This window comes from Notechis scutatus, chromosome 4 (assembly GCF_049901735.1).
Source record: "Notechis scutatus isolate UNSWTSFEM ecotype Mainland chromosome 4, rNotScu1.2, whole genome shotgun sequence".
Taxonomy (NCBI): Eukaryota; Metazoa; Chordata; class Lepidosauria; order Squamata; family Elapidae; genus Notechis; species Notechis scutatus.
In genome coordinates this window covers 24,623,292-24,636,818 of record NC_142012.1, presented here as the reverse complement: position 1 = coordinate 24,636,818, position 13,527 = coordinate 24,623,292, and the positions used below count along the sequence as shown (strand labels likewise).

The following is a 13,527-nucleotide window of genomic DNA, read 5'->3' as shown; positions in this document are numbered from 1 at the left end:
TTCCAAATAGACACATTTGAAACAATAATATTAACACATTAAAATTATTTCAAACCAAACAGCCAAAGAATTGACTGATGCTGAGTTTACAAAACTACCTATTTATCTTTACTCTTCATTTAATCGTAGTCTTAAAGCAAAGTTATTTTAAGCTATATGGGATAAAAGCAAGGGTATAAATGGAATATAACATTCAATTTCAGGTTCCATTTTGGCAGTATAATAAATGAACGTCTTTGACATCGGCCATTAAAGAGATACATCTTAGTCTGAAAGGAAAAAGCTACATTTCTTGTTCATATTTATAAATTTCAGGGGCTCTATAAATGACCATATTTGCAAGTTTTTAAAAAGTGGAATGAAATTTGCAACTGTACAGATCACTCTGACAGAATAAAATGCTGGCAAAGTTCCTAAAGAAAGGTGGATCTAAATGCTTTTTATTTACTTTTTTCCCCAAATAGAAATCTGCCTCTTTCTCTCTCCCTATTTGGTAGGCATAGCTGATAACCAGAGGGTGAGAAAACTAGGAAATATGATTCTATTTCTAATGCCTGCTCATCTGCCATGACAAAGTTACATAAATATTCTATGCCTAGAGCTAGTATCCTTATCTTACGCGACTAAGTCTTTATGACATGCTTAGTTCCTTCAAGAATTTGCTCCTTTGTGGAGACTTCTATTTATATAACTTGGCAGTAATACAAAGCCTGTTTGCCACACTCTTGTTCTGGAAGTTTTTTAACTTCCTAGTTTAGCTTCCAGCCCTGGAATTTCCTAATGATGTTCCACCCAAATAGTAACATGCTTTATTCCTAATTCATTTTTTGAATCTCGTAAGGGTTGGTCAGAGACAGCTATGTGGCTGGCCTTATTACTGTAAGTTGATTTTTAAAAAGCGGTACTGATAATATTATTAAACAGAACACAATTTACCTGGATAGCCATCACCTTCAAGAGTGTCATAATTGTTGAGAACAGGAGAAGCGCTGCTAGTAGTGGAAGAGCTGTCAATAGCTAGAAAGAAAATATAGACATTCAGCTGATAATACATGCATGCTAATAAATGCATAACATTGTATGCTATGAAATTGTAAAGGGAATTGCAGTCTATTGGTAATTTCATAAATTATTAGAAAACCTACTTGTAAAGAACAGCTGAAGTCAACTGAACAAGTACATTAGCTTCTATTCAAGTACACTAAAAAGGTAATATGGTAAGAGCCAATTTAAAAAGCAGTAATCTGAAAAGTTAGCCATGTTTATTCTTGTTTTGTAAGTTTTAAGATAGTATCTACATATTATGTTTCCCCATTCAGAAACTTCTGAATTAGAGAATCACTTGCAAAGATGAACAAGGGCAATAAAACCTATTATCCTTTGGAATCATTTGCAAATGCATAACTATGAGAAAAACGATAATCAAAGACTTTTTGCAAAGGATTCTCTTAGTGCAGATTTTCTAACATACTTATACATATTTATATATTACCTCCTTCACGAATAGACATTTCATGGTCATGTCATGAAATACAAACACAAACATTCTTTGTTATTAAGTAACTATAAACCAAAGACACAATGGTGTTAATCCATGCAGGAGTTCTCTTGCAATAAATGTGCAGAAAACAATGCACACACAGAGGGGCTCCAATATTTTCTTTCATCCAATGAAAGATTTTTCTGTTGAAGGAAAAATTTGGGCAGAGGATGGGATCTTGTAACTATTGCAAAGCATACTGTGCTCTTCGTTGAGTGTTGTTAAAAGTGCAAAAAGTAGTATCAGGGACGATTATGTTCAAAAACATTAATTTGAACTGTTCCTATTTTTCCAGCCATTAGGTCCACAAAACAAAGTATAAACATGCAGAGGAAAATTTGACACAAACACATGCCTGAAAAGGTTGGTGGGCTGTATACCTCAAAAGATTATGCTAAAATCACCATTTACAGGCGTTACTTGACTAATTATCACAGAAGCATTCAACTCAAAGGTTGCTTTCTTATAAAGACTTACCAGGAAGTAAGTCCTATAGAACTCAAATGACCTTTACTACTTCCTAGAAATTTACAAAGATTCCAGTGTCAAAGTCCGAAGTATAACAATTGTTTATTATACTGGGATATTACACATCTGCTGTGTAGAAGGTGAGTCAATACTACCTGCCATTTGCCAGATGGGTTTCAGCAAAAAGATAAAACTGAAAACCAAATTAAAAATTAGGTTTCAGTATCAACATTCCAGTATTTATATCAGACTTCTGTATTTCAGCAGATTCCCAAAGTTAAAAAAAAATCTCCAATACATTTGTAGTACTCTAGAAAAATTCTCACATTGCACTGAATTCTCCAACTTTGCAAGCAAATGGATAAAATATTTGAGGTAGGACAATCTTATAACTATCTCAACTCAATTATGAATACATTTTCTAAGTCATTTATGCTTTTATTCAGTCTTTCAATATTCAGAATAATAGAAGATGGAACATTATTCTATTACTGTACCAATTTTAAGAAATATGGTGACCAAAGCAGCTGGATCAGAATTTTCATAGTAATCTTTTTGATTTGTAAATAACTTTACTCTCTTAACATCTACTATGTACATGAGATTGGGTATATTAAACAAGCTGCTCAGTAATTAATATCAATTTGTAATTCTTTTAAATGGATTGTGGAGGTTACTTGCACTATATAACTTTGTAAAAGTGTCCCTACTTATTAGCATCTGGCATTGGTGATTCGTGGCATTTTATATGATATAAAACAAGGAAACTGACAGTGCCGAAACTTTTACATTCTATTATGAAAAATAATAAACCTGTGTAGAACAATTTTAACTTGAAAACTACACTGAAATTTCAAAATATTTAGGATATTCTTGAAAGCACACTTTTACATGCCAAGTTGGCAATATTGCCACACATATTGGGGCATTCTATACAAAGCATTTACACATAGGTGTTTGTGGTTTAATAACACGCTTCCTTTAAAAAAAAAGTTTGTTTTATTTTTTTTACATTTTTTAAAAAAGCTTGTTTTCATATTTTAAATTATGCTGTAAATATACTTTTTAAAGATAAATCATTTTGATCATTTTGACTTCAAGCATCTTCAAGTTCATTTTTCTCAGATGCTTGCCTAAATTTATTAAAACTGAAATAATCTATACATGATAGGCACTGTGTCTCTCTTGAGAAAAGCAGAATGGAATGCATTGGCAATGGTATTAACAATTAATCATATTGCACTATTTGCCTTGGCAATAAGATGGAAAGGCTGTTTCCATAATGGGAAAACAATCTGTATTTAGCATTTACGGTGATTCTAAAGGAAGGACATTTAAAAACATCTCCAAACTACACATACTATATCAAAGACTGTATACCTATTTCTAATTAAGGAGATCCTCATTCTTATAGCCACTTATACTGAAGTAAGCTCTGTTCAGTTACATGTAACTAACCTCTAAACATGTAAAATAATTCAATAATGAAGCCCTGGCATCTTGTGTACAAATAATGCCATCAAAAGTGAAAAGTTAGAAATACTGGTGCAAAGCTAAAGCAGACCTGCTTCCTCATCCTCATCCTCCTCTTCCTCATCATCTGAACTTGATGACAAGGGAGTTGCTGAAGAGCTAGCTTGATTATTAACATATCCACCATACTGCATGCCTGTAAAAGTGGAAAGCACAAATACCAGAGTCAAACACACAGGAAAGGCAAGAAATTGAAAGCACGCATAAAAGTATTAAAGTAACACCAACCAAAACACAACAAAGGACACTAACATGAAGAGCAACCTAGTTATCCCTGGAGAAGATCTCTTTACAGAAGTTAACCGCCGGTTCTGGAATGCCGTGGTGTTAGTAACAGGCAGAGAAAGTAGCAGAACAGAACACAATTTACCCATCATTAGAGATTTTAAGAAGTCAAAATTGTTTCTTCATTATCGAGTTACATTGACAAATCACTGCTCTTGATGCAGAAGTATAAAACTATTCAACATTAACCAGAAATAATAAAAATTGTAGAACTGGTGAGCGGGTTAGGTCATCCTTGACAATTTTCTCATCCTTGACAATTTTTAAGATATGTAGACTTCAACTCCCAGCATTGAACAGTGGCTGGGGAATTCTGGGAGTTGAAGTCCATAGAACTTAAAAGTTGCCAAGGTTGAGAAACACTGACCTAACCCACTCACCAGTTCTACAATTTTTATTATATCTGGTTTATGTTGAATAATACGGTGACTTTTAAGCTATATTGTGCTTTGTTTTGACTGAAAGCTATTGGGAGGTAATAGTATATCAATGAAAGGAATAACAAATAATAAAGATTAACCAGCAATGTCAATCCATCAGTCTTGGCATAGATACCAGGAGAATTTTTTCAAGTCCAATTATCCATTACCTTGGAAGTAACTCACTACTAAAGCTCATCTAGTTTCAAAACCAGACAGTCAAGGACTTTTTGCAAGAGATCCTTTATATTAAAATCTATTCAACAACTTCTGACAATTCCCCCCTCCCTCCAATGATACTTTAAAGGGTGGCTTTATTTTACATTTATATTTATTTGCAAAGAAAAGAGGTGAGCATTTGAGAAAGCTTCAGGTGATTTCTTGATCAAGATAACTGAGAAAGTCTTCTTTGAAAAACTCTTTAAAAACGTAGGTGGATAGCCATGGATCACTGAACAGAACTGAATAAACTTTACATCAAGACAATGAATTCCAGTTAAGAGTATAAGAAACTGTATCAGGCTAATAACAAAAGTTTGGTGTACAATATGACCTGATATGGAAAAACTTATATACCTCTGGCCTTACAGATGATCCCTGGGCTTTTATTTGCAAGCACCAACTCATAGCAATTGACAGTTTGGGAATATAGTGTCTATTAAACAAACAACAATATTAATTCATGCACATCTGTATATGAAACTCTAAGTTAGAAAGGAGGAGCCTGAAGAGTAAGTGTGAGAATTTAAGAAAAAAACAAACAAAACACAAGAATACACCAAAATCTCCTTTGGAAAGCTTTTAAAATTAATTTTTCCTAATTGGAAATAAGCAGTAATCAACTATTAGATAGAACATTTTGATATCATTAAAATGCAGTTTTAAATCTGAGTATTTTTAAACCATTGTATTAAGCTTTGTAGGCTGAAATCTAGCCCCATTTCGTCATTTCCAGCTTTTTCAGAAAAACAGGAAGTGATGAAACGGGGCTAGATTTCAGCCTACAAAGCTTGTAGAAGCCTGCAGAAGTCTTCCTCAAGCTTTTGGGAGGCCGAAAATCAGCTGTGAGGTGCGCACATGCACAGTGAGGTAAGTTTGCCTGCAGCTCACATGCCGGCACAAATGGCTGTGCATGCCATCTGTGGCATGCGTGCCATAGGTTCGCCATCACAGATCTAGGCCATCTAACCACTGAAGCACAAAATCATTTAGATGAAAAAAATCAGATACTGGACCTATGCCCTCAGCTTACAGCCAGCCACAATGTGATCTACAGTTTGACATGGGACCCCACAGTCACACTGAGGGGAGGATATTATGCCCCATTTATAGAGTCCCGGCAGACACCATGTGAGGTGAGAAACCTATTCAGGATTGTCCATTGCCGAGGTGGTAGTTCAAAGCCTACCACCTTTTTGTGGTGTCATTTATATGTCTACCTATGTCTGGGCGTTCAGCGACCCATTTGGCTTTCCATTGGGAATCAGTGTTAAAATTGTTGGGCATATTACTAAATATATTACTAAAGTATAAACATGAGATAACAATCAGAATGACTCCTATAACTCTTACCATATAACTTCCTGCCATACCTTTTATTCAATATACCTTAAACCCAAAACAAAGCACTGAAATTTGGAAGTTCTGCCCATCTATGGCACTAGTTGCACTTTAGCAAAATCAGAAGCTAAAATGATTTGCCTGTTATCTTTCAATGGAATCTAATCTCAGAATACTACAAATGTTTTACCCATGAAAAACTACGGCATTCAGAATAAGCCACTTGGGTCGCAAACATTTGGACAACTGCAAGAAAGCAGCAAAAGATGCAGGAAACCAATTCTTTGCTTACTATTTACTGGCTGTTCTGGAGGCCTGATGTAGTAGCCTCAACCCAACCATTGGGAGCTGTCTCTGAAGCCTTCTCAAACAAATGCACAAAACACAGTGATGGATGAATAACAACAAAGACAAAAGTTCTAAATCAAATAACCAAACCAAAGTAAGTTATTAGCATAGAACCTTGGGAATGAAAAAAAGATAATACACTGATGCGTTTATTGTGGCTAAGTCTGCGTGTGAACTCAGGACATGCTTTTTTTCTCCTACCAATTGAGGAACTTTGAGTTCCTTTGGAGATGATACTCACTACACATATACAAAGCCTTCCTGATTCTCAAGATCAAGAGGAACCGAGAGTACTCACAGAGTTTAAAGATAACCTGGACCAACAGACCAACTAAAATGACATTTATGCATTTCCTAATTCAGTTCGTGCACTACAACTGTTATAGTGCATACCTATGCATCAACATGGGCTTTTGTTTTGTAGGGTGTACATACTAACCTACTGGGTTTCTCCAACAATATGGCCCACCCCAAAACGAAGGCCCAGCACTGCTTTGTGAGCATGTAGTTAAATTAATGCCTGCCCCCAAAATGTGGGCCTATTTAAGCGCATGTGCAGCTTAAATTTCCCCACCACTTCTCATACTGCTTGAAGTGCAGACAACACGAGGTGAGGAGGCATGGGGGAAAAGGGTAGAGGGGGAGAAGCTTGCCAAACTCATCCCATGGGACTCACCTGCCCATTGGATCGCTCTCCCTTGCCTCGCTAATTCTTTTGATCCCTGCTTTCCCTGCAACAGTCGTTGCTCTTCCAAAGCCCCCCGTCACCTTCCCCACTCCGCTTTCTTTCTCACACACAAGAAAACCGAGCAGGAAAAAAAAGGGAGAAGGGGGAGGCACTTTTGAACACATCCAGGACTTTTCACATTGTCATGATCAGCCCCTGCCATGGATGTGTGTGTGTGTGTGTGTGTGTGTGTGTGTGTGTGTGTGTAAGGGGGGTGTTTCTAGCAGAGATTAGGGAAAAGAGAGAGTGGATTGGAAGAGATTTTCCCCACAAGATTGGGGAATGCAATTTAACTTGGAAATAAGGAGAAACTTTCTGACAGTGAGAACAACCAACCACTGGAACAGCTTGCCCTTGGAAGTTGTAGGAGCACCATCACTTGAGACCTTCAAGAAGAGATTGGACTGCCATTTGTCAGAAATGGTGTAGGGTCTCCCGCTTGGGCGGCGGGTTGGACTAGATGACCTACAAGGTCCCTTCCAACTCTGATTATCTGTTATCTGTCTCAAGACAGGAGAGAGTGCAAGGATCATCTCCTTCATCTTCAGCTAATACAGGCTGGCAAGTAAAAATCTTGTTCAAAAGCCAAGGTTTCAACCAATGCATGATTCAGTATGAAACTGGACTGTCAACTTCTTTGAGCCCCAAATTTGTGGAGTTCAGCATAGAATTTTTCAAATAGATAATTCTGCCTCAGCATGGCTATTAGCTGAAGTTCAGAAACTCATTATGTCTCATTATGTTCTGTATGGTCACTTACTTGAAGAGAGATGGAAGTTTACTGGGTGGGAACGTTCTGAGGGATCAGATTTTGAGACTTGCAAACCTTAATTAGTCAGCAATCTCTTCATCTCTTCCCATTTCAACAGAAATTTTGTAGCACTGGTTCATAAGAGTTTCAGTTGCAAACTGGATGTAAGCTCTACTCCAGCACTGAATCTAATGGCCCTCACAGCAATTTCTTTCTCTCTAAGGGTAAGATTTAGTCCAATAACATATTAATTCTCTCTGTGCTATGCACTCCTTGAAATCCTATTGTTTTACTTCCAAATTCAAACATTATATACTACATCTGGCCAAAGCTAAATAATAGGGATATGACTTATCTCATCTGTTACTATGGTCCAAACAGGAGAATTAAAAAACAACAACAATGGAAACAAGAACAAAAGACATTTTCCAACTATAGCAATTAAAGGAGAGTAAAACATTCAGAACACTCAACAAACACCATTTGGCTTCCACTTGAAATAAAACAAACCCATCTGGATTGATATCCAAAAACAGACATTTTGGGTTTGAGCATGGGCCATCTGAAACTTCTGTACTGTTTTGCCCAGAACATTTTGCACATACATGTAAATAAATTTATTTTTTGTTTTTAATCAGTTTTTATACTTACAAATGTCAAATGTTTGTATGCTTTATCTTGCTATAAGCTGCTCAAAGTCACTTTGAACCCTGAGATGGGCAGCAAATGCATTTGATAAATAAATCTGTACATCCTCCTGAAAATACATCATGCATCACGACAATATGTAAACAGATCACCATTGGGACAACCTGATTCTGATTCTATACCTGCAACTCTGAGAAGACAAAACATGTCTTGCGTTAATTGCAGACTCTTCTATTTTAATTAAGTATGTAATTATTTATTAAATTTGTATGCTGCCTGTCTCAATCTCCCAAGTGACTCTGGACAGCTTACAATAGTATAAGTTACATACATTATTTTAGCATTATAAAATATGGAAGATAGTTAAATTAGAACTAAAATCTTGCAAATATTAAAATTACAGGCCTATACACTATTTTCAGATTATTCATACAATATTTTCAGATTACCCATACCAACCAATAGCTGTTTTATTAAAATATAATTCAGAACTCTTTTTTTTCCTTTTAAGCCAATTTCTATACCTTCATGAAGAAAAGAATCTGATGACTGTGTAAGACAAGATGAAGTGATGGACTTTCCTGTCTTTTCTACAATAGATGTTTTAACTGAAGAAGTTGCAGCTGAAGCCACTCCTTGGTTAGGTTTTACTGACTGGATAGTCTGATTGATGTAATGTGGTGACCCTGAAAAATCAAACATAGGGAGTATACATTAGAAGGAATTACTTATACTAATTTACAAATCATTTTTGAAGTGACAGCAATTGAACATTTAAAAATAGGTACAGCATGAAATTTCTGAAAATGGCAGAAACAGAAGCACGCAGATAATGGATTCAAACCTTTTTAATAAAATTAGAGTCATTTACAGTATGTCTGTTAATATAGTTTGATAATTTTGTTTAAGTCTTAAATGATATAAGTAAGCAAAGATGACAAATCCCATATTTACAATGTAATTTTTATTCTCATGAGAGAAAAGATTGCGGTCTTAATGACTGAACCCACTCTGATTACACTCAGCATCTAATTCTTGATGCCTGTTATATCACAAGAGATCAGGTCAAACTCGTGGGCCAGATGCGTCACACACTGGCCATGCCCACACCCAGTTTTAGGAAGGGAAAAACTCGTGATACATCATGTGACAACGCGAGTGTGACACACGCGAGTGTGACACACCTGCAATAGATAAATGTAATGAAGAAATGAAGAATTTTTCAAAGAGTTTAAAAATTTGTGTAGGACTTCTATGAATCTTTTTATTACTAATTTGCTTCATTACACATATTTGCTTTCTATGCTGGTAGTCCTTCACTGACAACAGTTTGCTTAGTTAGAGCTCAAACTTACAATGGAAGTAACTGACTTATGACCATTTTTCACACTTATGACAATTGCAACATCTTCAGTCAAGTGATCAAAATTGATTAACTTGGCAACTGACTCATATGTATGATGGTTGCACGTTTTCAGGGTCATTTTGCAACCTTCTGACAAGCAAAGTCAATGGGGAAGCCAGATACACTTGTGTTAGTAACATAACTGCAATGATTCACTTAAGAACTGTAACAAGCAAGGTCATAAAATGGGGGCAAAACTGATTTAACAATATCTCATTTAGCAGTAGAAATTTTGGGCTCAACTGTCAACGTAAGTCAAGGACTATCTATACATGTATTTGCTTACAGACACCCAAACATTGAATGGATGTTTGGAATCAAACTTGAAAAACAAATTAGCCTATTGAAGATCATTAATATCAGCAAGAAAATGAAGAATTAGCTTCCAGTTTGAAAAAAAGAAGCAATAAAGTGAAAGTAGTCTGAAAATAATGCACAAATCAGCTTTGCCTATTATAGGCAACATGTTGCTTAGTAAAATCCTGTAAATAATCATTTTTATTCTTTTAAAGATATGGGTGATTTAAATAGAGGAAACAATCTTTCACATAAGCCAGAATTTATTTTAACAGCATCAAGCTACTTGGCTTATAGTTCAAAAAGAAAAAGCAAGCTACAGTGAGTAGGGAAAAAAATTGAAAATATGAAGCATAGTAAAAACATTTAGCTTCCTTAGCTTGCACACTTCGTCAATTCATCAGTCAATTCTTTTTAAGCATACTTGTATTCTGTCAGATATAATTTCTCTGTGCAATACCTGTACTCATCATGTTGTTTGCTTCAGGAAGAGATCCTGTAAAGCTGCTGCGATTCCCCTGAGCCTGCTGAAGCTCTGGAGCACTCCATGATGCAGAAGTGTAGCCCAAAGGAACTCTGGGTTGTCCTATAGGTGGGGCTCTAGTTTGATTAGAATAAGCACCTGCTGCATTCAAATGGCCATGTGCCATCACAGGCTGTGAGCTAGGCATCTGCCCATATGGATTGTCAGTGGACATGGGAGGATATACAATATTAGTGTATGCAGCACTAGACACAGGAGGCATGGGATAATGACTAGAAGAAGCAACAAATCCCTGAGATGGAACAGAAGAGCTGGCAGAATGCAAGACGGAATTGTTGTAGGGACCACTAAATGAAGAATATGACTGTGAAATGCTGGTATGCAATTGGGATGCAGGAGGTACTGTTCCTTGGATAGGTCCTGGCAGTTCTGCATTATGAGGTGCTCTATTGTACAAGTATTGTGATCCCTGTGAGTTTAACATCTTCGGTGTCACAGAAGAGACATTAGCATTTTGTGCTGGTACAGAGCATTGGGCAGAATAATAATCTGCACCATAATAGTTTTCCAGCTGTGAAGGAATCGCTTTACTGGGCACTTGTGAGAAGTTTCCTGAGGGAGCTTTATAGTTTTGAGGTTGTGATCCATATCCAGGGGAGAACTGCATCAGATTATGTGACAGTCCTGAAAGAGAGATTACAGTAATTAAAAGTGCATACACTTTTAATATGAAGTCAAATATCAGTAGGGCATATCAAATGCAAAAAAAAAAGTGGGAGGACACAAATTAGTTTCAAGATGTTTGTTTTTACTGGAGAAAGTCTAACAATGTAACCACTAAGAGCTGACACTAATTCGGTGGCATATAATCACTCACTCAGTATAGAGAATGGGTAAGTTTGAAGCAACCTGCACAATGACAATTTGCACCCACTGAAACAGTTCCTATAAACTTATTTTTTGTCAGAAATGCGTGGAAAATCTCATCATCTATATAACTTTATAATTACAGAATTCTTCTTATACAGATAGAAGAGAGTACATATTGACTTAACATATTTCACTTTTCAATGGGAACTAGATATTTACCCAGTGATATATAACACAAAAATCAAAATGTAAAAATGCTAACGAGAGAAATATTTAAATTATAACAATTACAGGCAACCCGTATTTAGCGTAAGATTGAATATTATCTGATATACTGTGTTTTAGATTCAGACAGACACATATATATGTTATATATAAATAACATGATGGTGCTTCAATTTACTTTAAGGTCCGTGTTGCATCTTTCCTAATGTTCTAGATCACAGGGATAATCTATTCTCCCGGGGCTTCCCGTCCACTTCAATGTCCGTGTTACCTACCCGAGGGAAACAAGTCACTCGGCCACGATCAAAAATTTTGTCGCGCAGCCTATTCGTTTCCCTTAATTATGTTTCCGACCCGTCTTGTGTTCCTCAGCCGCCCTTCCTCGCCGGGCCAGAGTGTTTATTTCCAACTCTTCCTCCTAACACCCTTTCCTGAAGTCGGTGACGATTATGGTTGAGGCCCGGACGGGACTTCCTTATATGCCCTTTGGGCCGACCAGAAGGAAACCGCTACCTCTTAACCGTGACCCCGGAAGCTCCGCCTCAAAAAGCCAATGGGCAGCGCCTATTGGTCTAAAATGTGTCCCAGCTTGCGCTGCGAATATGTGGTTTTGCTGGGACTTCTTCTCGACCAAAAGATAAACGGCCCCATGGCTGGTAGAAAAAAATATTTATAGTGGTAAGCGAGGAATTGGGAGTAGTGTTAGTATTTTCATAATAGTTGGTTTAATATTGGCTTATTGAATAAGTTATGGGTGGATGGCTTGACTCAATGACAGATAAAAGCCACGGGAATGATTGGGTTAAATACAATGTAGCTAAGCTGTAGTTTACGATAGAATGTGAACGTATTGGTTTCTTTGTGTTGTGGCTCCTGGGGGTGGGATTACATGGGCATGCAGTTTGGCAATATTACAGAAGCAGTTCACCACTGCTGCCTTCTAAGGTTGTGTGCCCGCGCGTTTGTGTGTTTTACATGTATAACTTACGGCGAGGATATTCGCTAATGATCTATACTAGACTAATAAGGTCTGATTTTGAGCCAGGGTTGCTAGATGCTGCTACCGAAGTGATCCTGGTATTTTGAATAAACAACAATTAGTTGAGTTCACACAGCATGCTAAGTCATAATGTACTTTGTTTGCTTAGCATGTTTTATAAAGACAGTGTCTTTTGGTTACCTAGCTACGCTCATATCCAATTACAATACCAACAGTTACTTTTAAATTTTCAGTTTGGAGTCAAATCAGGAAAAAAAAACTTAACTGAAGAAAAGATATTCTATATGAACAAAGAAGGGACAAATAGGTTTGTATTTTTTTAAATCACAATGACCATGTAATCTTAAATGGCTTATATATGCTTTACATATGTGCTAAACATGTTTAAAGACCAAAAAGGGAAAAGCACTTACGCATTTTGACATCTGTGAGGTACTGAGATTGTCTTTTAATAACTATGTATATGCATAACAGATTTCTAGAAGTCATTCTCCAACAAAAGCAATGTACTGCTTTTTGCACACTTGAATGTGTGGTTACAAATTACCAGGGACATTGATTGTCTTTTATTTTGTCCAGTGAATACAGTCATTAGAACTACTACTTTTGTTTATGTTGTGATTACACGTCCAGAAATATCTTTCAAAAATTATTTGAAGTAGATAATTATAGAAGAATATTAATAAGTTAAATTTCTTGAGTTATTCAATATAACAAATATACAGCTCAATATAGCAAAAGTTAACTATTCCAGACAAACTACATTGAAGTGTTTTATGATATCTCATATATATACATATACATACATACATACATACATACATACATATGCATAAATCTTTGAATTTAGTGACAAATCCTCTCTAAATTAGTAAATACTAAAAATAAGGAAAAGATAAGGAAACAAGTAATTTCCATCCCCTTTTTATTTTAATTTACAACATTAACATAAGCACTAAAAACCATA

At 36.2% G+C, this 13,527-nt stretch overlaps 1 protein-coding gene across 2 annotated transcripts in view; it reads right to left on the bottom strand.

The window, feature by feature from the left end:
* Window positions 1-12,099, bottom strand: part of SEC24B (SEC24 homolog B, COPII component) — a 31,955-nt gene extending 19,856 nt beyond the window's left edge. Inside the window, exons 1-5 of one of the 2 annotated variants that reach the window (XM_026668679.2) lie at window positions 11,836-12,076; window positions 10,442-11,149; window positions 8,804-8,965; window positions 3,573-3,677; window positions 937-1,017 (exon numbers count right to left, since the gene is read on the bottom strand). In XM_026668679.2, coding sequence (XP_026524464.1) covers window positions 937-1,017; window positions 3,573-3,677; window positions 8,804-8,965; window positions 10,442-11,132 — 1,039 coding nt within the window. In that variant the 5' untranslated portion in view covers window positions 11,133-11,149; window positions 11,836-12,076. Of the gene's footprint in view, window positions 1-936; window positions 1,018-3,572; window positions 3,678-8,803; window positions 8,966-10,441; window positions 11,150-11,835 lie in introns of both variants that reach the window. The other variant, XM_026668680.2, reaches the window with a different exon arrangement.
* Window positions 12,100-13,527: the final 1,428 nt, after the last annotated feature.